Consider the following 27,211-nt stretch of genomic DNA (forward strand, 5'->3'; position numbering starts at 1 on the left):
CAAATTATTAGACCACGTCGCCTTCCGGTTTTGGCATTTGCGTAATCCAAACCCCCGTAAGCCTGAAAGAGTGAGGAAATAATCACAGGACTATCCCCATGGCTTCGTTTTCAAAATGATTTATTAAAATGTCAAATAAAAATTTAAGAACGGGGGAGAATACAAAGTGCGATGGGGGGAGGGGAGAGAGAGAAACACACAGCCGGAGGGGGAAATTATATTCGACGCACCCGGAAGGAGGAGAATGAACATTGCTTTGCGTGTCCCACTTGTTGGCGCTGCAGAAATGATAAAACGAGGAGCGATAAGTAGAGCGAAACACTTTTCGTATGACCTACGTCTTACTTCCCTGGACCCTGCATCTATTTTTCTTGCCACAGTAACATAATTTTATTTCTTATCCAGGGGTTTCAATCCAATTAGTAATTTGGAGATTTGTATTAACACATCATATAAATCTCTGAATTGCAAAACGGACTTCTGAAGCTTTGCACAGCCCTACTTTCTATGCTTAAACCCAATGGCGAAATCAGTGGGACTTTCCGTTTCAGGTGCTTGTTTTAAGGTTCCACTATCCTGGAATTGTGGGGTCGTTCTTTTATGAGTTAAGGTAGCTTTTGGGGAGTCGTAATGCGGGTCCCCATTACTTCCTGTGCCCACAACCACCCAAACATTTTGGTTTTTACAAATCGGTATTCGGCCCAAATACATTTGATCCAAGTGCCCGGTCCAAACAGCGATGACCTGACTAAAAAAACTCAATAATAATCCCCTTTCAATCCAGTCTTGTGAAGAAAGTGCAAAGAAGAGAGTACCGGGGGAGCGGGGGGGGGGGGGGAGCGGACAGAGGCAGAAGGAAAACAAATCCATCCTCTCAACAGAGTTCATGAAATGGGAGTCCCGTCCTCTTCTTCAGAGGAGGGTGAAAAAGCGCTTTCCAAGCGAGCCGAGCACAGGTTGCCGAACCCGGCTGTAATCTCGTTCGCGGATGATGATACGCCAATCCTCACCGACCCATCTTTGGGGGAACTCTTGGTATCCGGTGGGTTCGGAGATGATTTACTAGAAAGGAAGGCATTAAATGAATGAGATGTTGTTAGTTCTTTCGATTGATTGATTAATTTGGGGGCCCTGATATAATTTGCAAGCCTTTAGTTAGCCAAGCGGTGGGCTCGAAACGGTCTAAGTCAACAAAATAAGCCATGCGACATTCGTATCGGAATAAGACGCAGGACTTTACCTTTCGCAGCAATGGGGGAACTCTTGCAAACGGTTAAATATCTACAAATAGGAAAGAAAAGGACAAACTTATCTATTGCAATCCTATTTATTTATTTTGCATTGCAGTCTCGACTTTAGAAATAGGAAGGAGACAGAAGGAGAAAGCCTTTCAAGCAGGTTAACATCTATCTATCTCGGACGAATGGAATTAATTATATATACGGTTTTAAGGTTTTTATAATGTGTTTTAACAATGTTATTAATGGATTTGTTTATATTGTTTTGTTTTTATGATTGCATTTTGGGCATTAAATTTTGCCAATTTTTCTAAGCCGCCCTGAGTCCCCTCGGATGAGAAGGGCGGAGTATAAATGTTGTAAATAAATAAATGTTGTAAATAAAATCTATGCATGGAAAAGAAAAGAGTCGACTCGCCTACTGCAATTCTACATCTGGCCTCTTATAAGAGTAAAGAGAGAAAAAGAGAAACAGGAAAGGACTCACCGGTCACATAAGGTCCCAAAGGCATCTGGCTGTAGTTTATAAGCCCGCCCGGTCCCGGACCCCGGAAATTGGGCCCAAAGTTGTTGCCATAGATCTGGGAGGAACCGAAGGAAGCCTGGGCGGACGGGAAAAGCGGAGTATGATATCCGTGGAGTGCTGAAAAGACCCGCCACCTGGGAGAGCCCTTTCGAAGCCTGAACTCAAAGCTGGGTTCGAGAGGCACATATCAGGGTTACGGTTAAAGTTAGGGTTACGGGTTAGGAATTTACGGTTAGGATTAGAGTTTTTTGGGTTAGGGATTAGGGTTTTAGGAGGGTTTTGGCGTTAGGATTGGGGTTCGGGTGTTACGGTTGCAGTTATGGTTAGCGATTAGGATTTTAGGAGTTAAGGTGAGGGTTAGGATTTTTGAGTTAGGATTAGGGGTTCCGATTAGTGTTAGGGTTGGTGAGGGTAGTGCTGGTGGTTACTGTTAGGGTTTTGGGTTAGGGGTTCCGGTTAGTATTAGGATTGGTGAGAGTATTGTTGGCAGTTAGTGTTAGAATTTTTGGGTTAGGGTTAGGGGTTCCGGTTAGTGTTAGGGTTAGTGAGAGTATTGTTGGCAGTTAGTGTTAGGATTTTTGGGTTAGGGTTAGGGGTTCCGGTTAGTGTTAGGATTGGTGAGAGTATTGTTGGCAGTTAGTATTAGGATTTTTGGGTTAGGGTTAGGGGTTCCGGTTAGTGTTAGGGTTAGTGAGAGTATTGTTGGCAGTTAGTGTTAGGATTTTTGGGTTAGGGTTAGGGGTTCCGGTTAGTGTTAGGATTGGTGAGAGTATTGTTGGCAGTTAGTATTAGGATTTTTGGGTTAGGGTTAGGGGTTCCGGTTAGTGTTAGGGTTAGTGAGAGTATTGTTGGCAGTTAGTGTTAGGATTTTTGGGTTAGGGTTAGGGGTTCCGGTTAGTGTTAGGATTGGTGAGAGTATTGTTGGCAGTTAGTATTAGGATTTTTGGGTTAGGGTTAGGGGTTCCGGTTAGTGTTAGGGTTGGTGAGAGGATTGTTGGCAGTTAGTGTTAGGATTTTTGGGTTAGGGTTAGGGGTTAGGGTTAGTGTTAGGGTTTGTGAGAGTATTGTTGGCAGATAGTGTTAGAATTTTTGGGTTAGGGTTAGGGGTTCCGGTTAGTGTTAGGATGGGTGAGAGTATTGTTGGCAGTTAGTGTTAGGATTTTTGAGTTAGGGGTTCCGGTTAGTGTTAGGGGTTCCGGTTAGGGGTTCCGGTTAGTGTTAGGTTAGTGAGAGTATTGTTGGCAGTTAGTGTTAGAATTTTTGGGTTAGGGTTAGGGGTTCCGGTTAGTGTTAGGATGGGTGAGAGTATTGTTGGCAGTTAGTGTTAGGATTTTTGGGTTAGGGTTATGGATTCCGGTTAGTAAGGGTGGCGAGAGTAGCGGGTCAGAGTTAGGGTATAGTTACCTGCTGGCTGTTGGGGTCACTGCCCCGGTTGGTCAAGCGGCTGAGGATGCTCCTCTCGGACATTTGCAAGCGAGCGGCAACCGGCGGGATGCGGGACAGCATGGAAGGGAGTCGTGTCACGTCGGCCTTCATGTCACTCAAGAGCTCCTCCAACTGGTTCAGGACTGAAAGACAAGGCGTTAGAACCTGACGGGATCTCCTTTGGCTCCCAAAAGTCAGAATCGGGCTTCCGTGGGTTGTATATGTGTATGAATTTTGTTCCTGGGTGATCAATGTCATTTCCTAATTGGTTGTATCATAAAAACTTGGCAAAAGTGTATTCAACTACACAAACTACGGCTTTCCGAGGAGAGAGACCCACCTTTGTGGAGGACGGCGTTGGCGGGCTTGTTCCCCGCCAGGGACTCCTTGGAGAGGTGCTGGTGGCTCTCGGCAAGGCACTCCACTTCGGCCAGGCGGGCGTTCAAGGCCATGGCGGGGTGGCTGGGGTCCTGGCTCATGTTCAGGTAGGCCGCCCGGCGGAGCTGCTCCTCGATCACCAAGGCCTGCTCCAGCAACTGCGGTCAAGCACAAAACAAGAGTTACGCAGGCTCGACTTGGCATTGCCATTTACGCTACCCTAGGAGGTAGGGCTGTCCGCAACAATTCCCAGAACCCTCTCTTGTAGTTATTTTTGAATATGTTATGGTAAAAACTTAAAATAATTCCAAAAAATCGGTAGTTTGGTGAATTGTTCTGAAACTTGGCAGGCCTGCCGTTGTAAATGGGGTCTAAAACTGAAGTAGGTTTCAAATGACTTGAGGAACGAACCTCTAACGTTTCCCTGTTGTAGCCACTGGGCTGGATCTTTCCCGGAATAAAAAAAGGGACACCCCACCCGCCACCAATTTCAGCAATTTCTTGGTAAACAGGATGAGGAGTTAGCTGAAAATGGGATCGAAAACGGGATCGAAAACGGATCGAAAATGGTTTTGTGCCGATTTACACACCCCTACTAGGAAAAGGTTGGATTAATGTGGCCTTAAATGATTCTATTGCACTTTATCTATTTACGAATTTGTTACTCATAATGTGCACCTTGCTTATCCACTATTGCAACCTCATTGTTTTTAATTTGATGTTTTAATTCCGTGTTGTGTTTTTTCGCCTATTGTGTATATTTTATGATTGGTTTCTGTTGTTGTCCTTTGATGTTTTATATTTTATCATCGCTTGTATTTTGATTTTGATGTAAGCTGCCCCGAGTCCCCTTCAGGGGAGATGGAGGTGGGATATAAACTTATTATTATTATTATTATTATTATTATTATTATTATTAAGTGGTCTATGGAAGACGTGAGGGCCACGTAAGACGAGGCCACATGAGCAGCCCCTCCACGAACGTAATTCGTTAACCCACCTTGAAACGCCGAGCCAAGAACTTGTTCTTCATCTCCAGATAGTTCCCTTTGTGGATTTCCGACTTGAAGGGCTCGTTGAGGATGACGAAGTGGGGGTCGTTCTGGATGTCCTGCCAACGAGCGTAGCCGTGGCTGAGCGCTCAGCATTAAGGGAAAACACAAAAGCTGGAAACGTAATTCACCTTTGTTAGTATGAATGAAATAAAAGAAACGTTTAGATGCTTCTTAATGTTTGAAAAGTATTTATGACATCGAACTCCAACAATTCAGCCACGTGTCCGCACTCCGAGGTGCCCGGCGGCCTCCGTGTCCCGCAAAGGATACGTGACAATGCCCGCCAGGAGCCAGTAGTCGTGACGCCTATGCCAGGTGTCGTAGACCTTCCCCGAAGAGACCGCGGCCCTCTCCTCGTTCTGCCAAAGTGTGTGCAGCTCTGCAAAGCAAGTGGAGACACTCGTTGCATGATCTCGGCAAGCCCAGAGCCCTACAATACTTAGAAGTATTCGTTCATTCCAACAAGGAGACTCAAAACCCTCTCAAAGACCTGTTTCCTGCTCTAACACTGAAATTGAAGGTCCACAAGCCATGAAGTCATGCCTTTGACACCTGCTCTGTTCAAGGATTTCTCACAAAATCTCTGTGACCTCCGCAATCCGACTCCTACTCTTCCCTTTCCGGCTCCTTATCTTCTGTTGCCAAGGAACGACTAGGAGAAAGGTCTTCTCTTCCGATGCCAAAGCATCTCCATCTCCTCCCTGCTCTGAAGCTGATTCTATCTGACCAGACAAAGACTCATCCTCCCAGACAGAATCATGATCCAAAATCCCATCATATCCCACACCGGAAAGCCCATCATTCCTCACAACCTCCGAACCATCCCCTCATTTTCAGCCTCTTTGCAAAAACATACCCGTGAAGCCACCGTCCGCGATGTTGAACATGAAGCGGGTGCTGTTCTTGTCGTCCTTCTTGCCGTCTTCCTCGTTCTCCTTTTCGCCGTTTTGCTGAGCCTCGGCCTGCTCTTTCTCCTCTTCCTTCACCTCCTCGGCTGAGCAAAACGGAAGGAGAGATATAAGGCTGGGACAAACGAGGCTAGCAATAGTAAAAGTGTGATAAATGCGATGTGTGGATTGGATGAAATTGTATGAAAGGTGTATGACTGAGAGCTACAGAGGCTGAAGATACCATCCTAAGAATAGGCTGGGCTGTGACGCAGCTGGTTAGTATCCGCAGCAATAAATCACCACTGACCATGAGGTCATTGATTCGAAGTACGGTCGGAGTTAAAGCTCCCGACTGTTAATAGCCTAGCTTGCTGTTGACCTAGGCAGCTCGAAAGACAGTTGCATCTGTTGAGTAGGAAATTCTAGGTACCGCTTAATGTGTGGAAGCTAATTTAACTTAATTTATGACACCATAAAATTGTCAGCGGCGTGCGAAGAACATAAGGAAGTGCTCATGAAGTTTCGTAAGTCTTACTTCGTTAGACTTACGATAAGGAAATTTATTAACGAGTATTGAAACTTTTTTTTCGTTGCTTGCGCAGACCTAGTATTTGCAGAATGGCAAATTTGCAAAATGGCCACCTGACCCTTTGCAAACGGAGCATGTGAAGAGTGCAGAGAGAGACGGCATGTACCTGGCTTGCTGTCTTTGTCGGTATTCAGATCCGGCTTTTCCACAGGATTTCTCTCCTTCTCCGGAGCAGCTTCATCTGTGGGACCAGCAACATGGAAATCAAAAGCCCGTTAGTGTTACGGATGCGGAAAGAACTTCCTAAAATACTCTTTCCTGAACTTTCCCACATGATTTATCGGTCGTAAATTAGTTAAATTAGCCTCCCCGCATAAAGCCTAGAATTGTCTACTAGAGAGATGCAACTGTTTTTCGAGCTGCTTAGATCAACAGCGAGATAGACTATTAATGGTCAGGAACTCAATCCAACCCGGGCTTCAATCTCAGTTGGTAGTGATTTGTTGCAGCTGGCTACTAATAAATCCTGGCCCTTATATATCTGGCTTTCTTAGAACATGCTAAATAATTAATTTTTTTACTACACATATATGTAGTAGAAAAATCGGGGGTTTGCAAAGACCTGGAAGTTTCTTTCTTTAATAAGTTTGATGTTGTACATTTGCATAAAACTCGCCTTGCACCGGCGGCTCCGCCAAGGCCTCTGTCCTTTCCGTGGTGGCACTTTCCTCTCCGGATTTCGTTTGGCTCTCTGCCACTGCAACCACGTCCTTCTCCTCCGCCTTTTCGCCATTCCCTGGTGCCTGAACGCAATGCAAAACCGGACCCGTTTCTGACTCGTGAATCAAGTTTCCAACACAGGCAAAGATCTAGATTTTGAAAGGATTCTAACACGGTAAATCAATTGAGCTTTCATTGGGATGCCCGGATCTCCCGGCGCTGAAACCGACAACCTCGAGATTTGAAAATAATTTTAATCGCAAACATTGTACGTCGATTTGGTCGCGATTTTTGTTTTTTTCAGATACCCGTTTCCGAGTGCGGAATCGTACGGGATTTCAACCGATGCCAAAACCGAAACGTCCTGCGTATTTTTGGATGCCAACACGGGAAGTCAATCCAAGTGACACTTGACTTTACCTGGTTGTCCTTCTTGGACCACAGTTCGCTTTGTTCCTTCTCTTCGGAGAGCCCCGGTTGAGCTTCCGCTTTGTCCGAAACTACGGAAAACAACAAAAATGCATGTGGCCGAGCTCAAAAATGAACATTAAAATATAAGAAAAGTAGTGCAAGAGTTGGCCTCCTGGGCTGGCACCGGAAGCATTAAATTCTGCAAATACAACATTCGGGATGGGCGAAATGTGACCTCCATTAACACTATTTCTCCATTAATGGTGAACCCCGATTAACCTCAAGTCCTGCTAGTTTTGGGACCCCAAATATCAGTATCATCACCATCATCATATTTCTTTGTATTTCTCCTAATATGGGGACTCAAAGCAGCTAAATCTCCTAAGTGGTCCGTTTGGTACCCAATAGGCATTTGCAATCGATTCTAGAATCCCATTCCTTTTCGGCATGTTTCTAATATTGATTCGTACGCATGAATTTAACGAATTTGATCTGACTTACAAGGCGTAATGATAATTTTGCACACCCCTAGTCCACAAGTCTTCTTTGATTACCTGGCTGAATCAGCGTTCCCGTCGGCGCATGAGCCGGACTGGCCGGGACGGGGGTGTTCGGGTCCGAAGAGGGCGGTTCGCCAGACTTCTTGATCTCCAGGACTTCGGGAATGCGGTCTGGAGTACTGTATTTCCCATTCACGGGCTCAAACTCTTGAACCTGGGATAGAGAGGGGGGGAAAAGGACCCCTTTATTTGTAGGATGGAAACCTGAGGTACAAAACCCGTCCAATCCCAGTCAGCACATGGAGTTGGGAAAGAGATATCCTAAAGAAAGTTGTAATAAATCTACCAAATCGTCCATATATAAAATGCACACAAGATCCAATTTTGTTGGTTCGTTGGGCACGAATCTTCAATGGGAGTTAGAATGGGAACTCGTTTCCTTCTGAGATCGAGACCAAGAACTACAAGAGCAAATCGGGTTCGGCAAGGTGGCCTGCTTGTGGAACGTGGTGTTTGCCAGCTCGCCTGCATGCTGAGGTCTCACCCACCTTCTTCCGGACCAGCGACATGACGCCAATGCGAGTCAGGACATGTTGGCGTGACAACCCTTCTCGGGGAACGCCATCCGCAAAGGTCTCTGCGCCGTCCGCTCCGGGCTCACACAAGTGGCGCATGAACAGGGAGACATAGGCTCTACGGAGGAAACAAGACGGCGGAAGAGAACAGAATTTTACTATGAAAGCCAAAGATTGAGCTCCCGACCATTAATAGCCTAGCTCACTGTCGACCTAAGCAGCTCGAAAGACAGTTGCACCTGTCAAGTAGGAAATTTAAGTACCGCTTTATGCGACGAAGCTAATTTAACTAATTTACGACATCATAAAAACCTTCCAGCAGCGTGTGGAAGAATGAAATACTCCATCAAGGACTCGGTGTCACAAGTGGATGGTGAAGTGGCAGCTCCCCTTGTGGCCAGACCCTTGGGGATCCCTTCCAACTGAAAGTCTAGAAAGGTGGGCTTTATAGTACCGAAACTCCTTCTCGCTCTTCCCGCGCAGGTCCCGCACCAGCCAGTGGGAGTTGAAGGCATCCTGGGGAGGCATTCCCCATCTCATGATGGCGTTCAGGAAGGCCTTGCGCTGGCGGGCGTTGAAGCCCAAAACCTGCAAAAAAAGGCAACGGGGTGGCAGCCAATCCGCTCTGGTTTCTAATGCAAACTTTACAAAGGGGCTCCTCTAGACCAGAAGTAGAGCAAAACGAGGCTTACCTCAATGTTACCCCCCACCCGTGCCAACAACGGTGGGAGCGGCTTGTCCCGGTCGTTCTTCAGTTGCCGCCGGGATTGCCTCCGGCCACCTAAAAGAGATCAGAAAAATTCACAGTCAATTGGGGGTCAGGATCCTTTGAAGGAGGGTGTGTCATCCACATACTTTGGGGTGAAGCATAGCTACATGTCATGCCCGTACAGAGACTTCATTGGGGTAATTGCATGCGGAATATTGAAAGTCTTATGTTTGGCGGTCCTGGTAACAGTGATAACATGATCACTTGTTCATGTTTTCTCTTAAACAAAGCTTGTTTTGTTGCAGCAAGACTAATAATAGCTAAAACATGGAAGAGCGAAGAAGAGCTAGGTATTAAAGACTGGAGAGATAAACTGGGGGGATATATCCAAATGGCCAAGCTGACAAATAGTAACAGAGGAGGAAATAATGAGGATTTTGTAAACAAATGGAGGTTGGCACTTGGGTATCTGGAAAAGAAGACAAAGGTAGATTTGATGAATGCCATAAAGGGGATTTCGCGAAAGAAGATACATGGGTAGTAGATGGTTAGTTACGTGACACTTACTGAGGGGTATCGGAGGTCTAGGGTGTTGGGTTCTCGGGTGAGGAGTTAGGGGGACAAGGTCAAGTTAAGGTATAACAACGGTACAGCCACTGTGAATATCCATTAGTTTAACAAGCGCTGGCTGTACACTACAGTGCAAATCTTTATATCTTTCTGTATTTTTTCTTTTTTTAATATGTGTGTATTTTATTTTACTTCTTGTTTTTCACTTTCATGAATGTCTGTTATAATTTCTAAAATAATAAAAATTTAAACAAAGCTTTGTGAGCTCTAAAAGAAACAGAGAGAGACCGGATCTGACCGTCGGGAGCGAGAAAAGGCACGGTCGACTCACTCTGGCCTTCGGGCCGCTCCTCAAAGTCCTCGTCCTCGTCTTCGGAGCCAATGGAGTACTCCGACTGATTGTCCGAAAGTTCGTCCTGCCACTCTGGAAAGGAAGATTCAGAAGGGGTGAGACCCCTGTTCGGGGAGATCCGGATGCCGTCCCGTTTGCCCCCGACGTCCCTGCGATCACCTTGGTCCTCTTGCGAGGTGTCGTTGTAGTTGACCTGCTTCCGGACCCGCTTCCCTTTACCGAGATTGCGGGCGAGATCCTCCTGCTGCTGCTCGTAATGGTGCCGCAGGAGCTTCTCCCAATAATCAGGGTCCACGTTCTCCTCCTGCTTGATGATTTCTCGCTCCACCTCCTCCTGCGAGAAGGAACCGAATGGGATTTTGCACACAACATTCTCGGGAACTTCCAAAAATAAGGAAAAACTCGCTCCCATTTATCCCATGATGTGGTTAAATCTGCAATAAATAGGACCCCAAGTAGCCAAGTGTTTCTAAGGAACCGAGAGGGAGATTTACTCACTTTCGGAGATTGTTTTGATCTCTATTTGGAGGACACTTTTGGTGAGAGATAGCTCTCGTTATTCCGTGGTGTCAAATTGCATCAATCCTACAATGTGCACCCAAAAGTAGCGTATAGAGAGGCTTGACATTATTTTTAAGGGTTATTACGGCATAAGGAGGTGCCCGTTTGCTTTTTTTGTAATCGGACAACCGAACGGATAAAAATGCAGAAGGAAATCCACGATGCCGGGGCACATTACCACACCGTCCTCTTCTCTCACAACATACTGGGCCACTTTAAAAGAGCTGAGATACTCGTTCATGTTCTGCAGCTCCGTGTCGTCGCTGGCATCCTGGTTGCGGTCCAAGAGTTTGGAGATGGCCGCGTCGTCGTAATGGATCACGCTGCTGTCCTCCACATCTTTGTTGTCACCTGCAAACAAGAGAGACGGAGTTGATCCCATCGCGTGATTTCCAGAGCGGGATTTGTGCAAGTATCGCTTCTCCGTCATGCCATTTGGGATGCGGAACGCTACCCAGACACAACTCACAGAGGCCACTGTGGACAAGGAGCAACGAAAGCCAAGAATTGCTTGCAAGTGGAAGGTTCAAGATAAAAATCAGGGCCTGTGCATTCTTTTTGGATTTAATACGCTCTCTCTATGAATCTCGAGAAGGAATGTGTGAATCCGTTGCGTTTTGGTTTCAAATTTCGAGTGAACCCCATTCTGTTTTCAGGAAAATTTTAGGAGATTAGAATGGGGGCCATTTGGATTCGTCATTCAGAACCCTGAGCTCAGTTTCCATTTCAGGAAGAATCTTCCCAAAAGCAGAACTTGGGGGTATTTGAAAACAGAACGAAAACAGAACTGAATTTAATAATCTTAAAATGCCTCGTATTTTCAACAGTTGGAATTTCTCGAGTCGGGTGGGTGGTTTCACATACCCGGTGGAGGGCCGCCATGTTTTTTCTTGATGCCGGGGGTCACTGCCCCTCCTTTCGAAACCGGCGCCTCGGCGAAAGGGTTCACCACCTCCGGCAGGCCGATTCGTTGGGCTTGAGACAACATGGCTGGAAGAGAAAAAGACCTTGTAGAACCTCAACTCCCTGGAAGTACAAGATCTTCTTCCAACAAATGGAACTGGTTGAGTTCATCTTGTTTGCAATCCCAGGTTTTCAAATACAAATCCAAGCAACAACAACAAGAAAAGCAGGGAACGGCTCCCCGTTTTTTGGTATCTTACCAATTGTAGTTCAGCACAACCTGTATATTCCCAGATTGTGAAATATTGGTATTGAAGGATTTTCAAAGTCGAGCAGATAATAATTATACGAGGAGACTCACTCCTCGATTTCAAAGATCCGCACCAGGCCAACACTTTTATGGCTCCTCTCTTACCCTCCACGTCGTCCTTGAAGAGCTCCTCTGTCCCGAATTTCAGGATGTCGTCCAGCTCCTGCTTGGTCATGGATCCCGACTTGGAGCCCAGCCCGGGCCGGACTACCAGGTGAGTCAGCATCATCTTGCGCTTGGCCACCTGCGTGATGCGTTCCTCCACCGAGGCCCGGGTCACGAAGCGGTAGATCATCACCTTCTTGTTCTGGCCGATCCGGTGCGCCCGGCTGAAAGCCTATGGAGGGGGAGGCAAAGAAAGGTCCAAAGTTGTGGGGGGCAACTGTGTTGCAGGAAGTGATTTATAGTTTCCAAATCATGACCTCCCTGAACCGCTGCATTCTGGATAACAAGTGTCCCAGAAGCGAGCAAAATACAACAGAGTCCTTTCTCAGCAAAAACACGCTTCGGCCTGTCTCTCAGCAGAGTCCGGCATCTGACCTTATCTACACACTATCAATCAATCAATTTATTAATGCTCCGACCAATGGTCATATGCATTCACAGAGACAACATCAAACAAACATCTATACAAAACACTCTAAAATCCAACACTTAAAAGTAGGATGCAAGCAGGATAAAACAGAACATGTAAACTATACATTGTGAGGTGTAGCAGCACACATGCAACATGTGCTGGGAACTGCACAATTACCGGTAAAATGCCAATGTATAAGATCAGTCATTTAAAAAACATAAGAAAAAATATCAACCAAGCATCTATAGAAATCCTATAAAATTCCACAGTTACAAGCAGGATGCATGGAGTATAAAACAGAGCTTGCAAAATATAACCGGTAAAAAGCCAGTATAAAATATCAGTCATGTTAAAAACTAGATAAAAGCATCTAAACACTGTTTAGATTCAGGTTTTCACCAAAAAAAATCCAGAAGCTTTAATATTCACCGTTGCAATACATACAAATGTGCAATCAGGATACGCAGATCCACTTTCTTGCTTGTGCTTACAATCAAATCCTCAGAGAGTCGCATACAGAATAGACAGATACTCGCAATGAGTCACTCAGGAGAGAGGAAGATGGAACTTTTTATCTTCCTTACATAGCCACCTGCTGATAGGTTATCAGTAAGGGACACTGGCTGATACAACCAATGGATAAAGAGAATATAAAGAAGAGGAGTGAAAGGGAGAGAGGGCGAGTCGAGTAAGCAAGAGAAGAAATTATAATCGACCTGTATGTCGTTGTGGGGATTCCAGTCCGAGTCATAAATAACAACGGTATCTGCCGTCGCAAGGTTGATGCCCAAACCGCCGGCCCGGGTGGAAAGCAAGAAACAAAACTGCTGAGCTCCAGGAGCTGGGAATGAGAAAGAAGGAGGAACGGAAGGAAAGGAAAAGAGTCAAGGAAGGATGAAGGGTTAGAAGAAGACAGAACGTGAAATCCTCAATACCCTAAAAGCATCAGATCCCATCAAATCGTGAAAGACAAGTGTGGGGTCGGCCCTTCTTAGGACTTGGACAGGAGACTGTCAACAAATCCCAGGCATGGAAGCTCTGTTTCACCGAGCATCAGAAAACCCTATGAAATTCAAGCCAAAGCGAAGTACCGTTAAACCGGTCAATGGCTTCTTGCCTCAGTCCTCCGGTGATCCCGCCATCGATGCGCTCGTATTTGTACCCTTCGTATTCCAAAAAGTCCTCCAGCAAGTCGAGCATTTTGGTCATCTAGACGGAATGGAAAGGATGCGAAATCGAGAGTGTGCACAACAGAACTGGGTTAGACTCAATGTTCCTCATCCAGTCATCCATCCATTCTCCATGAATAACCAACCACCCCTTCTTCCTTCTCCTGGAAAAGAGAACAAAACGTGGGCCGGATTGTGTTCCCTGCAAATCTGCCTTTCTGCTAAATAGACCATTTTCTCCATCCTTGGAGAAAGAGGTGGGTGACCAGACTCTGCGTTCCTGGAGATCTGCCAAACTTTTGGACTGATAGCCCTAAAAATGACGATGAAGCAAATGGCTAAAGTTTCCTCATGGATGCCAATCTTATCGGAATCTTACCAGAATGGAAATGGAATTACAAATCCCGAATAAAAATCTGAGGATTGCCGAAAGGCTATGAAACTTGGCACGTTTGCAGTCATAAATGTGTCCTACACGTGTGCCAAGTTTCATCCTGATAGGCCAAAAAATGATGGAGAAACGAGCCTCTAAAGTTTCCCCATTATCACGAATCCTACCGGAATCTTACCGGAACGACAACGGAATTACGGATCCCAAATAAAAATCAGTGGATTGGTGAAAAGTTCTGAAACTTGGCAGGCTTGCAGTCCTAAATGTGTCCTACACGTGTGCCAAGTTTAATCCTGATAGGCCAAAAGATGATGGAGAAACGAGCCTCTAAATTTTTCCCATTAGCGCGAATCCTACCGGAAACTTACTGGAACAACAACAGAATTACAGATCCCGAATAAAAATCAGTGGATTGGTGAAAAGTTCTGAAACTTGGCAGGCTTGCAGTCATAAATGTGTCCTACGCGTGTGCCAAGTTTAATCCTGATAGGCCAAAAGATGATGGAGAAACGAGCCTCTAAATTTTCCCCATTAGCGCGAATCCTACCGGAAACTTACCGGAACGAAAATGGTACGGATTTTACCGTTTCACACACCCTCACCTGGGAGAAGATGAGCACCCGATGGCCACCATCCCGCAGCTTCTTCAGCATCTTTTGCAGCAGCATCAACTTCCCTGAGGATTTCACCAGGGAGCTTCCGTCATAGGAGCCGTTCGGCAAGACCGGGGCTTCCTGGGAAGAAGGTGAAGAAAGTGAAGGAAGCCTTGGCTCCAGATTCCTGCCACTCGCATCCATTGTCCCCAGTTCAGGTTCACTGGGATGTCATCTGTTGGCAATAGTGGTACGTCAAACACAAGAGACCTACCACGGCGGCCACCGGGAAAAGGTACGGGTGGTTGCAGCACTTCTTGAGGTCCATCATGATGTTGAGGAGGGAGACTTGACTGCCGCCGCCTTTAGAATTCAAGGCCTCAAAGTTTCTCGTCAGGATTAACTTGTAGTATTTCCTGCGGGAGTCACGAGAAAACAGAGCGGAAGTTAGACCAACAAAGCAACGGGGAGAGCAGTCGCAAGGAAAGAGATTCTGCGCAAAGTCTGTTTGTGCGTGAAACACAAGTTTGCCCCTAATATGTGCCGGAAGGGTGCCCTTCACACATACACTAGTGTGTCCTTTACACGCCCCACTAGTGTGCCTCTTACACACCCCATTAGTGTGCTCCTCACACTACTATAACTGTGTCCCTTACACATCCCACAAGTGTGGACCTCGTATGTCCCCCCCACATCCCACAAGTGTGGACCTCGTATGTCCCCCCCACATCCCACAAGTGTGGACCTCGTATGTCCCCCCCACATCCCACAAGTGTGGACCTCGTATGTCCCTCCACATCCCACAAGTGTGGACCTCGTATGTCCCCCCCACATCCCACAAGTGTGGACCCCGTATGTCCCTCCACATCCCACAAGTGTACCCCACGCATATCCCGCTTCTTATAAGTGTGCCCCTCGCACGTCCTCGCTCGTACTTCTGCATCTGGCTGAGCTCGACTCGGACGATGAGCTCGGTCTTGGCGGGCATGTTCTTGAAGACGTCGGCCTTGAGCCGCCGCAGCATGTGGGGCCCCAGCACGTCGTGCAGCTTCTTGATCTGGTCCTCCTTGGAGATGTCCGCAAACTCCTCCAGGAAGCCCTCCAGGTTGCTGACAGAGGGGAGCGAGAAGTCACCGCTCAAGGGGGCGGACCCCAAATGCTGGGGGCAGCACCCGGCCCACCCACAAGGACCCCGAATTACTCACTTGAACCTCTCTGGGGTGAGGAAGTTGAGCAAGTGGAAGAGCTCCTCCAGGTTGTTCTGCAGCGGCGTCCCCGTCAAGAGCAGCTTGTAGTCGATCTTGTAACTGTTGAGGACCCTGAAGAACTTGGGTAGAAAGTTGGGACAGAAATTGGGGGAGTCTGGGACCCCAAGAGCAAAGGAAACCCACAATAAAACAAAGCAAAAGAGGAGGAGGCAAAGCACGTGTTACGACAATCAGGTGTCTTTCACTGACTTTGGACTGGTTGTTTTTCAGCCGGTGGGCTTCGTCCACCACAAGGCAGGCCCACTCGATGGAGCCCAAGATGGCCTGGTCGATGGTGATGAGTTCGTAGGAGGTCAGCAGGACGTGGAACTTGATTTGGGCTTCTTTCTGGAGGAGACACGAGAACAAGGACCAGGGAGACCGAGAGCACCAGTGAGAGTCTGTGGTGGCTTCCAACGGTTACAATAGCTTGGAGCAGAGGTTCTCAGACTGTGCCCTACGGAGCCCCTGGGGTTCCTGCTATTATTATTATTATTATTATTATTATTATTATTATTATTATTACAAAGCCTGGATGGACATCTGTTGAGGGTACATTGTGCTTTTCTTGAATGAATGCAGAAGGGGGCTGGACTGAATAGACCCTATTATAATATAATAATAATAATAATAATAATAATAATAATAATAATAATAACAACAACAACTTTTTTTGTACCCCATCTCCATCTCCCCGAAGTGACTCGGGGCGGCTTACATGGGGACAAGCCCAATCAACATAGTTAAAATATAAAATATCACATACTAAGTACATACATAGTACATAAACCATAGCATAAAAACAGGAACATTACAGCAATAATAAATCAACCAACAAACCAACCAATAAAGCTGAAATAACTAAATTATTATTATTATTATTAGTATTACCACCATTGCAATAAACTGTTTACAATTGTTCTTAGTTTTAAGTAATGTATTGTTCCTTATTTCCTTAGTTGGGATTGTGTGAGTTAGTTCGCAAAAACACTTTCTATCCCTCTGGCCATGGCCCGGAACATGCCTGATATATAAACATATTATTATTATTATTATTATTATTATTATTATTATTATTGCAAAAACACTTTCTATCCCTCTGGCCATGGCCCGGAACATGCCTGGTATATAAACATATATATATATATATATATATATATATATATATATATATATATATATAGACTAGCTGTGCCCAGCCACGCGTTGCTGTGGCAAAGTGGTGGTGGTATTGGTTAAAAGTTGTTGTGGAATTTTTATTTGACGTTATTTGTATTTTATAAATTAATTTTATTGTAACTTATCTTTTTTATTTATTATATTTTATTATTTTGTTGTATTATTTTTAGTTATTTTGTTATAGTATTTTATTGTATTAATTTTTTTAGTGTTTTTAATTATTTTTATTGTATTATTTGTATTTATTTTATTTTTTTATTCTTTTATTAACACTGGGCTGAGTGGGTTGCTAGGAGACCAAGTGGGCGGAGCTTAGCCTTCTAAGTGGCAGCAATTGGTTAAAAACAATTATTGCTCTCCCTTTAAGTAGGACTTTATTTTTCTTTTCTTTTTGTTGTATCAACCTAGAGGCATGGATGATGGGTTGTGTTGTCAAATTTCGAGGTTGGGGGGGCCTGTAGTTTTGTTGTTTTGTGGGTCGCCGTGATGCCATCACTCTTTTATATATTTAGATATACACATATAAATATATATATAATATTATATACATATACACACACACAGATATATATATTATACATACACAACACACATATATATATATTTTTGGGGCTCCACAAGAAGCTTAGAAACGTCCCAAGAAAACTGGAGGCTCACCTTTATCCGGAAGACTTTCTTTCCGCCCCGAATGGCGTTGTCCTCGAAGGAGAACTCGTTCTCCCGGATGACCGCCCGGCTCTCTTTGTCCCCCGTGTAGGTGACCACGTAGAACTCGGGCGCCCACATCTCGAACTCGCGCTCCCAGTTGATGATGGTGGAAAGCGGGGCGCTGACCAGGTACGGCCCTTTGGAGTGACCCTTCGGAAGCAAAGAAGCTTCTGGTGAGTGACCGCGGCAGCAAAACCTGGAAACGACCCCGGGTCGGACGGATCTTACCTCTTTGTACAGGGAGTAAAGGAACACAATGGTCTGGACGGTCTTCCCGAGGCCCATTTCGTCGGCCAGGATCGTGTCCGTCCCTTGAGCCCAAGAGAACCGCAACCAGTTCAGCCCTTCCAGTTGATACGAGTGCAGCGTTCCTCCCGTTGTGTTGATATACCACGGCTGCTTGTCGAACTTCACTGTCGGCTGTCAGGATGGAAAGATACTATTATTATTATTATTATTATTATTATTATTATTATTATTATATTTAATTTCACACCCTCCTCTCATAAAACAAGACAATTTTAATTGCTATGATTTTCCCTTCTTCATCCTTAAATGCCAATTCTGCCAATAGTTTGGAATTAACACAATCACTACTCTTTTTTTTCCTATTGCCAATGAATAAAATTATTTTCTGATATTCTTTTGTGACAGGTGGGCCACATGTTTCTGTGATATGTGAGTCTCCTGTAATGGTATTAAATCATAATTCCTGTTTTTGATTTGATTAAAGATTTTTTATTGGGTGGGCTACATGTTTCTGTGATATGTGAGTCTCCTGTAATGGTATTAAATCATAATTCCCTTTTTTGATTTGATTAAATATTATTTTATTGGGTGGGCTACATGTTTCTGTGATATGTGAGTCTCCTGCAATGGTATTAAATCATAATTCCCTTTTTTGATTTGATTAAATATTATTTTATTGGGTGGGCTACATGTTTCTGTGATATGTGAGTCTCCTGTAATGGTATTAAATCATAATTCCCTTTTTTGATTTGATTAAATATTATTTTATTTGGTGGGCCACATCTTTCTGTGATATGTGAGTCTCCTGTAATGGTATTAAATCATACTTCCCTTTTTTGATTTGATTAAAGATTATTTTATTGGGTGGGCTACATGTTTCTGTGATATGTGAGTCTCCTGCAATGGTATTAAATCATAATTCCCTTTTTTGATTTGATTAAATATTATTTTATTGGGTGGGCTACATGTTTCTGTGATATGTGAGTCTCCTGTAATGGTATTAAATCATAATTCCCTTTTTTGATTTGATTAAATAATTTTCTTTTATTAGGTGAATTTATCCCATTCACATTGTTAGATGGGCATTTAATTTCCCTCGCCATCGCCAGGCATGCTGGGAACTATAGTCCAGCAACCAACCCGTTCCTATCCTTGTTCTAGCCCTTGTGTTTTCTAATACAGTAGAGTCTCACTTATCCAACATAAACGGGCCGGCAGAACGTTGGATAAGCGAATATGTTGGATAATAAGGAGAGATTAAGGAGAAGCCTATTAAACTCCAAATTAGGTTATGATTTTACAAATTAAGCACCAAAACATCATGTTATACAACAAATTTGACAGAAAATGTAGTTCAATATGCAGTAATGCTACGTAGTAATTACTGTATTTACGAATTTAGCACCAAAATATCACGATATATTAAAAACATTGACTACAAAAATGCGTTGGATAATCCAGAACGTTGGATAAGCGAGTGTTGGATAAGTGAGACTCTACTGTATATACTCTTGCAGTTTCTTGTAAACACCTATTAGAAAAGTTACTTCTCCTAAAAGTTAGGAGGTTAGTGGCTGTTGCAATTGTAGCTTTTGAGATTGCGTTCATATTTGAGATTTTGAGGGTCTTTCTTCCATAACATACATCCACGAGTGGAGTTTCCGGGGGACGCTCCACTTTGTCGTCCATCAGTTTCTTATCTCTCGGGCTCAAGTGTTTGGAAATCTGGCTGCTCTCTTCTCCCAGCATCCTCTCCCTGGTAAAAAAGGGTAAAAGGGTGGAAAAGAGACTGGAAACAAGGCACGAAAATGTGCACCCTCTTCCACACCACATACATATAATGCTACGATTCCGCGTTTCACCCACACAGGTCCTTGGTACGTGACCCTGCGATGTGTTATCCGCACCTGTGATGCCAGTAGAGCTGCTTGAAGTTCTCATAGTATGGGATGTCGATCTTGTCCACCTCCCAAGTGCACTGGTCATAGGGCAGGTCTTTCCACTTGATCAAATAGTGGACGTCTCCCTTCTTGTCGAAGCTGGAAGGCAGAGGAATTGGCCACAAGGTTCATAAACACAGAGCGGAGGAATGGTCACTCCACTTTGGGATCTACTCTGAAGCTTAAACTCAAGATTGCCAAATCCCATTCCCAAATTGGCATTTCAGCGCTGTTATTTAGTGGTCCCCAAACTTTGGTACTACAGGTCTTTTGGACTGAATCCCTGACCATTTAGGTTTCTGAAACCCCAAATACCAAGAAGACCAAAGTTTGGGAACTATGGCTATAGCGGATTCAATGTTTTTCCACCCACAATGATCCCGGAATGAACGCTATGCAGATGATATAGTCACTGGGTCGTGACAGATCTTGGGAGAGGCGCTTTCAGAAAGCGATTCATCCCTTTCCCTTGTGAGGATATTTTTGAATTACAACTGGATTGGTGTCCAGTTGCATCATGTTTGTCTCCCGCCATTGTTTTGGGGGATCTCTGCATTCATTCATGGCCAGGAGAGGACTTTTGATGATTTTGTTTGCCCTTCTTTGAGCAACCCAAAGCCATTTCCGTTCAACCAGGAGTTGCTACACCAAAATGCCTCTCTTGCAGGTGCCACACATACATACCTGTGGTTGAGGATCCGGTGAACCATCATCCACTCGGGTTTGATCCCGTAGCGGTAGAATCTCTCCTCCATCTTGGTGTAATGGGGGTCCTTGCTCTTCCGCTTCTCGATCTTCCCGTCTTCGTCACCGGATCCATAGTCAAAGGGCGGTGGATCGTCCATGTCGTTTTTCCTTTGGTAATTGCGGAACATCACCGTGTGGTACAGCTCCAGCTGCAAGAAAGAGCCTCAGTCGAACACACGCTGCATAGCAACAGTATGGGGCCAAAACAAAGCCGTTGCCCCACATCAAAAGTCGTTATTACACACATTTCCAAGAAGGCGGTGTTGCAGAATGAAGGATGGAGGGCAACATGTAGGCATCTGCACCTACTTTCCTCTTACTCACCTGCAGTTCTTTGACCCAAGAGCAATGCCAATACGAGAGGCCGGCCCATTTGGCGAAGAATTCACGCTCGGGGGGCCCTTCTCGGGGCTTTGGGGGAGGAAGAAGAGCCAACTCGGGGTCCGTTGAGTCCAAGCTCAGCAGAGGAGAAGATTCCTTCCACTTCCAATGGAGAATCCGCTGGACTTTGCCTTTCAGTGGTGGGCACTAGGGAGTCATAAAACACCTGGTTCAAAAGTCATTACAAAACTGGGTGATTTCACTCAGACACAGGTTTTGAGACTGTTGGAGGGTATGAAGCCAGAACACGTACCGTGCACCGCGGGCAGAGCCACTCGCCGTTGGGGATTTCTGGCAGCGGCGGGTTGAGGCAGTGGATGTGGTAGGAGGACGGGCACGTGTCGCAGCAGAGCAGCTCCCCACCGTCCTTGCAGACCCGGCAGAACTCCATGTGGTCGTCCGCTTCCTCGCAAAGGTCTTCGTCCTCCTCGTCATCGTCTTTCGGCTCCCACTGGATGCCCTCCTTCTCCTGGAAGGGACAAGGAGTCAAGTGGGAGGAGACCCCAAGGGCCACCCAGTCCAACACACAAAAGATAGATAGATAAGATTCTTAGAGTGGGAGGGACCTCAGGGGCCATCCAGTCCAACCCATAAGAGATAGATGGGGAGATGGGAATATAGGTAGAATCCCATTGTTGGAAGGGGCCCTCAAAGGCCATCCAGTCCATCCTATACGAGATAGAAAGATGGATGGATGGATGCATGCATGGACAGACAGATAGATTGAAGGACGGACAGACAGACACACAGATGGATAGGTAGATAGATACACAGAAGAGACCTCAAGGGCCATCCAGTCCAACCCATATGATATAGATAGGGAGATGGATAGAGAGATAAATAGATGGGGAGATAGGTGGGTAGATGGGTCCATAGGTAGAATCCCAGAGTTGGAAGGGGCCCTCAAAGGCCATCCAGTCTATCCTATAAGAGATAGAAAGATAGACAGGAAGATAGATAGGTGGATGGACAGACGGACAGATAGACGGACAGATAGATAGATGGATACATAGATAGCTTCCAAAGCTGGAAGAGATCTCAAGGGCCATCCAGTCCAATCAATGATAGATAGACAGACAGACAGACAGACAGATAGCAAGATAGATAGATAGATGGATAGCAAGATAGATAGATAGATAGATGGATGGACAGATGGACAGATAGATGGACGGATAGATAGATGGATACATAGATAGCTTCCAAAAGCTGGAAGAGATCTCAAGGGCCATCCAGTCCAACCAATGATAGATAGACAGACAGACAGACAGACAGATAGCAAGATAGATAGATAGATAGATAGATAGATAGATAGATAGATAGATAGCAAGATAGATTGATAGATGGATGGACAGATGGACAGATAGATGGACGGATAGATGGATACATAGATAGCTTCCAAAAGCTGGAAGAGATCTCAAAGGCCGTCCAGTCCAACCAATGATAGATAGATAGATAGATAGATAGATAGATAGATAGATAGATAGATAGATAGATAGATAGACAGATAGCAAGATAGATAGATAGATGGACGGATAGATAGATGGACACATAGATAGCTTCCAAAAGCTGGAAGAGATCTCAAGGGCCATCCAGTCCAACCAATGATAGATAGACAGACAGACAGACAGACAGATAGCAAGATAGATAGATAGATAGATAGATAGATAGATAGATAGATAGATAGATAGATAGCAAGATAGATTGATAGATGGATGGACAGATGGACAGATAGATGGACGGATAGATGGATACATAGATAGCTTCCAAAAGCTGGAAGAGATCTCAAAGGCCGTCCAGTCCAACCAATGATAGATAGATAGATAGATAGATAGATAGATAGATAGATAGATAGATAGATAGATAGATAGACAGATAGCAAGATAGATAGATGGATGGACAGACGGACAGATAGATGGACGGATAGATAGATGGACACATAGATAGCTTCCAAAAGCTGGAAGAGATCTCAAGGGCCATCCAGTCCAACCAATGATAGATAGACAGACAGACAGACAGACAGATAGCAAGATAGATAGATAGATAGATAGATAGATAGATAGATAGATAGATAGATAGATAGATAGCAAGATAGATTGATAGATGGATGGACAGATGGACAGATAGATGGACGGATAGATGGATACATAGATAGCTTCCAAAAGCTGGAAGAGATCTCAAAGGCCGTCCAGTCCAACCAATGATAGATAGATAGATAGATAGATAGATAGATAGATAGATAGATAGATAGATAGATAGATAGATAGACAGATAGCAAGATAGATAGATGGATGGACAGACGGACAGATAGATGGACGGATAGATAGATGGACACATAGATAGCTTCCAAAAGCTGGAAGAGATCTCAAGGGCCATCCAGTCCAACCAATGATAGATAGACAGACAGACAGACAGACAGATAGCAAGATAGATAGATAGATAGATAGATAGATAGATAGATAGATAGATAGATAGATAGATAGATAGATAGATAGCAAGATAGATTGATAGATGGATGGACAGATGGACAGATAGATGGACGGATAGATGGATACATAGATAGCTTCCAAAAGCTGGAAGAGATCTCAAAGGCCGTCCAGTCCAACCAATGATAGATAGATAGATAGATAGATAGATAGATAGATAGATAGATAGATAGATAGATAGATAGATAGATAGACAGATAGCAAGATAGATAGATGGATGGACAGACGGACAGATAGATGGACGGATAGATAGATGGACACATAGATAGCTTCCAAAAGCTGGAAGAGATCTCAAGGGCCATCCAGTCCAACCAATGATAGATAGACAGACAGACAGACAGACAGATAGCAAGATAGATAGATAGATAGATAGATAGATAGATAGATAGATAGATAGATAGATAGATAGCAAGATAGATTGATAGATGGATGGACAGATGGACAGATAGATGGACGGATAGATGGATACATAGATAGCTTCCAAAAGCTGGAAGAGATCTCAAAGGCCGTCCAGTCCAACCAATGATAGATAGATAGATAGATAGATAGATAGATAGATAGATAGATAGATAGATAGATAGATAGATAGCAAGATAGATAGATGGATGGACAGACGGACAGATAGATGGACGGATAGATAGATGGATACATAGATAGCTTCCAAAAGCTGGAAGAGATCTCAAAGGCCATCCAGTCCAACCAATGATAGATAGATAGATAGATAGATAGATAGATAGATAGATAGATAGATAGATAGATAGATAGATAGATAAGACCGGCTGGTACCAAAGCGAGGTCTCTTACGCAGTGCGGGCAGCTCCACTTGCCCTCGGGGGCCTTCTCCATCTCAGGGTCCAGGCAGACCAGGTGGTAGGCACGGGGGCAGGTGTCGCACAGGATGATCTCCCCGCCTTGTTGGCACACCTCGCAGTAGTCCTGGTGGTCCGTCTCGTAGCCGTCACCTTCTTCGGCTGGGTGGCAAATGGACTTAATGTCAGGGGAAAACCTTTACCCTTTACCTTAACTACCACCAATTCCGCAATACTTTATTTCCCATACCATCATACTTCGCCACAGCAACGCGTGGCCGGGCACAGCTAGTCTATATATATATATATATATATATATATATATATATATATATATATACAGAGAGAGAGAGAGAGAGAGAGAGAGACTCGTCATTAGGAATACTAGGTGACCACGTACTTTTCTTCTTCTTCTTCCGCTTCTTGCCCCTCTTGCTCTGGCCGGAGGAGGCCTCGGACCGGACCGACACGCTGTGGACGCTGATACTGTCCAGGTCCGACTCGTCCCGCTCTTCTTCCTCGCTCTGCAAGGAAAAGTTGTTAGGAATGGTGGGAGGAAAGGTCCGAAGTTGAATGGAAGACCCCACTCCTTGGGAGACCGCCATTCTCACCGAGGAGCCCTTTTTCCTCTTGCTGGCGATCCCACCGAAGCGGAACTTGAGGGACCCCGGCTTCTTCGCCTTCCCCTTCTTCTTGTTGTCCTTGGCACTCTTGACTTTCTTCTTGACGCCAGGACCTACGGGAAAAGAAGGCATTAGGCATGTGCAAACAATTCGGAAGAGTCGGAAATCGGAAGGAAATCGGAAGTTTGGAATTTCAGAAGCCATATCCGAAGCGTATTCAGAAGAGTCGGAAATTGGAAGGAAATCGGAAGTTTGGAATTTCAGAAGCCATATCCGAAGCGTATTCAGAAGAGTCGGAAATTGGAAGGAAATCGGAAGTTTGGAATTTCAGAAGCCATATCTGAAGCGTATTCAGAAGAGTCGGAAATCGGAAATTTGGAATTTCAGAAGCCATATCCGAAGCGTATTTAGAAACTAAAGTTCGGACTACAAACCAGAGCGGGTTCGGTTACCTTTGCCTTCCTTGGTCTTGGCTTTCCGGAGGGGCGGGGGCGGGAGGGAGGGTTGGAGCCCAGGAGTCGGCAGGTTGGGCGCCACAGCCACCGTTTCCACGGCCGCGGCTACAGCCGCCGCCGCAGCCGCCGCGGAGCTTCCTTTGAAAGGGTTGTTGGCGCTGAACTCCCTCCACTTGGCGCCCAAGACGGTCATCATCTTCGACATGGGGATCTTGGGGTTTCTCTTGGCCACCAGCGGCCTGGAGAGGAAGAAGAAGAAGAGAGGAAAGACGTTGTTAGAAGAGGAATGGGAAGATGTGGTCGGAAAATATGAGCAAAGAACGGAAAGGGAAGGAGGTTGTTGTGACGGGACAGGAGGAAGTGCAGCCCACCTCAGGAACTGGCTGAAGGCCTTGTAGTTGGTCAGCATGTGGTAGTCCTCCTCGGAGAACGCGTAGTCCACGTCGTCCAGGCCCCACTCCTCCATCAGCTGCACAGACGTTTTGGGCTCCTAGGCGAGAGAAAGAGGCCTTATGATCTGACTCTTGCGGCAAAGGCAACTTGTTCCCCTACCACGTCATCCATTCCATAAGAACAGACTTTGGGATCACGACTTTCATAACCTGGCTCTTGCGGAAAAGGCATAACGTGTTCCCCTACCACGTCGTTAGTTCCGTGTGAGTCCCCACTTTTCTTTTGCTTTGGTCAGGCCTTACGATCTGACTTGTGGCAAAGACAACTTGTTCCCCTACCACGTCATTCATTCCATAAGAATAGACTTTGAGATCATGACTTTCATAACCTGACTCTTGCGGCAAAGGCAACTTGTTCCCCTACCACGTTATTCATTCCATAAGAACAGACTTTGAGATCATGACTTTCATAACCTGACTCTTGCGGAAAAGGCAACTTGTTCCCCTACCACTTCATTTGTTCCATGTGAGTATGAAGTCATGGCATCTCATCTTCATCTTTTTATTAATCTTCACATTTCTATCTGTGTCTTTCTCTTGTGTGTTGATTTTGTTGGTGTGTGCCAATAAAGGCTGTGCACGTGTGTGTGTATAACAACAACAAGAGCCCAGAGGCGATGAGTGAACCTACCTTCAGCCCTCCGTCTTCGTTGTCCTCCTGCTCCTCCTCCTCCTCCTCGGCCTTCTTCTTCCGCTTGGCCTTCTTCTCCTTCTTCTCCTTCAGCTTCTTCTTCTTCTTCTTGTTGGGAGAATAGTCGCTGCCTTCGCTCTCCGATTTCTCCCTCAAGACCGGCTCCTCCTCGATTTCCGGGATGTCCACGTCGAAGGTCCCCTGCGTTTCCGAAGAAAGGGGAACGGGTTGGAGAAAAGAAGGGAAGGAGGAAGGAAGAGAAGATCTCCACTCTCCTGGGATTCGACCTCACCTCCTTCTTCTTCCGCTTGGCCTTGGCGGCCTTGGGCTCCTTGGGCTCCTTGGGCTTCTTGGGCGGCTTCTGCTTCTTCTTCTTCTTCAGGAGATCCTCGTCCGGGTAGAAGTCCTCCAGAGCCTCCAGAAGACCCTCCTCGTCTTCTGGGAGGAGGAGGAAGGGAAGGAAGTGGGGTCAACGAGGGGAAGGGACCCCCCAGTTCACGACATTATGGAATCCCAGAGAGGGAAGGGACCCTCAAAGGACATCTAGTCCAACCCGGGTCTGCCATTCAAGGAAGGAGGGAAGGAAGGAAGGAAGGAAGGAAGGAAGGAAGGAAGGAAGGAAGGAAGGAAGGAAGGAAGGAAGGAAAAAGGGAAGGAAGGAAGGAAGGAAGGAAGGAAGGAAGGAAGGAAAAAGGGAAGGAAGGAAGGAAGGAAGGAAGGAAGGAAGGAAGGAAGGAAGGAAGGAAGGAAGGAAGGAAGGAAAAAGGGAAGGAAGGAAAAAGGGAAGGAAGGAAAAAGGGAAGGAAGGAAGGAAGGAAGGAAGGAAGGAAGGAAGGAAGGAAGGAAGGAAGGAAGGAAGGAAGGAAGGAAGGAAGGAAGGAAGGAAGGAAGGAAGGAAGGAAAAAGGAAAGGAAGGAAGGAAGGA

At 45.5% G+C, this 27,211-nt stretch overlaps 1 protein-coding gene across 1 annotated transcript in view; it reads right to left on the minus strand.

Moving 5' to 3' along the window:
* Window positions 1-103: 103 nt before the first annotated feature.
* The window catches only part of chd5 (chromodomain helicase DNA binding protein 5), a 27,748-nt gene continuing 640 nt past the window's right edge, over window positions 104-27,211 (minus strand). The window contains exons 2-42 of the mRNA XM_062965601.1: window positions 26,579-26,724; window positions 26,287-26,487; window positions 25,575-25,693; window positions 25,201-25,442; window positions 24,737-24,861; window positions 24,526-24,649; window positions 24,121-24,287; window positions 21,087-21,302; window positions 20,777-20,980; window positions 20,390-20,601; window positions 19,673-19,804; window positions 19,410-19,521; window positions 17,745-17,936; window positions 17,466-17,666; window positions 15,840-15,977; window positions 15,588-15,709; window positions 15,318-15,491; window positions 14,657-14,798; window positions 14,392-14,523; window positions 13,321-13,438; window positions 12,946-13,070; window positions 11,758-11,989; window positions 11,304-11,429; window positions 10,618-10,790; window positions 10,038-10,212; window positions 9,858-9,950; window positions 8,940-9,028; window positions 8,702-8,835; window positions 8,221-8,365; window positions 7,727-7,886; window positions 7,182-7,261; window positions 6,718-6,844; window positions 6,208-6,282; window positions 5,479-5,616; window positions 4,893-5,001; window positions 4,568-4,700; window positions 3,530-3,725; window positions 3,169-3,332; window positions 1,726-1,840; window positions 1,241-1,281; window positions 104-1,062 (exon numbers count right to left, since the gene is read on the minus strand). Coding sequence (XP_062821671.1) covers window positions 1,274-1,281; window positions 1,726-1,840; window positions 3,169-3,332; window positions 3,530-3,725; window positions 4,568-4,700; window positions 4,893-5,001; window positions 5,479-5,616; window positions 6,208-6,282; window positions 6,718-6,844; window positions 7,182-7,261; window positions 7,727-7,886; window positions 8,221-8,365; window positions 8,702-8,835; window positions 8,940-9,028; window positions 9,858-9,950; window positions 10,038-10,212; window positions 10,618-10,790; window positions 11,304-11,429; window positions 11,758-11,989; window positions 12,946-13,070; window positions 13,321-13,438; window positions 14,392-14,523; window positions 14,657-14,798; window positions 15,318-15,491; window positions 15,588-15,709; window positions 15,840-15,977; window positions 17,466-17,666; window positions 17,745-17,936; window positions 19,410-19,521; window positions 19,673-19,804; window positions 20,390-20,601; window positions 20,777-20,980; window positions 21,087-21,302; window positions 24,121-24,287; window positions 24,526-24,649; window positions 24,737-24,861; window positions 25,201-25,442; window positions 25,575-25,693; window positions 26,287-26,487; window positions 26,579-26,724 — 5,816 coding nt within the window. The 3' untranslated portion in view covers window positions 104-1,062; window positions 1,241-1,273. The remainder of the gene's footprint in view (window positions 1,063-1,240; window positions 1,282-1,725; window positions 1,841-3,168; window positions 3,333-3,529; window positions 3,726-4,567; window positions 4,701-4,892; window positions 5,002-5,478; window positions 5,617-6,207; window positions 6,283-6,717; window positions 6,845-7,181; window positions 7,262-7,726; window positions 7,887-8,220; window positions 8,366-8,701; window positions 8,836-8,939; window positions 9,029-9,857; window positions 9,951-10,037; window positions 10,213-10,617; window positions 10,791-11,303; window positions 11,430-11,757; window positions 11,990-12,945; window positions 13,071-13,320; window positions 13,439-14,391; window positions 14,524-14,656; window positions 14,799-15,317; window positions 15,492-15,587; window positions 15,710-15,839; window positions 15,978-17,465; window positions 17,667-17,744; window positions 17,937-19,409; window positions 19,522-19,672; window positions 19,805-20,389; window positions 20,602-20,776; window positions 20,981-21,086; window positions 21,303-24,120; window positions 24,288-24,525; window positions 24,650-24,736; window positions 24,862-25,200; window positions 25,443-25,574; window positions 25,694-26,286; window positions 26,488-26,578; window positions 26,725-27,211) is intronic.

This window comes from Anolis carolinensis, unplaced genomic scaffold, assembly GCF_035594765.1.
Source record: "Anolis carolinensis isolate JA03-04 unplaced genomic scaffold, rAnoCar3.1.pri scaffold_15, whole genome shotgun sequence".
NCBI lineage: Eukaryota > Metazoa > Chordata > Lepidosauria > Squamata > Dactyloidae > Anolis > Anolis carolinensis.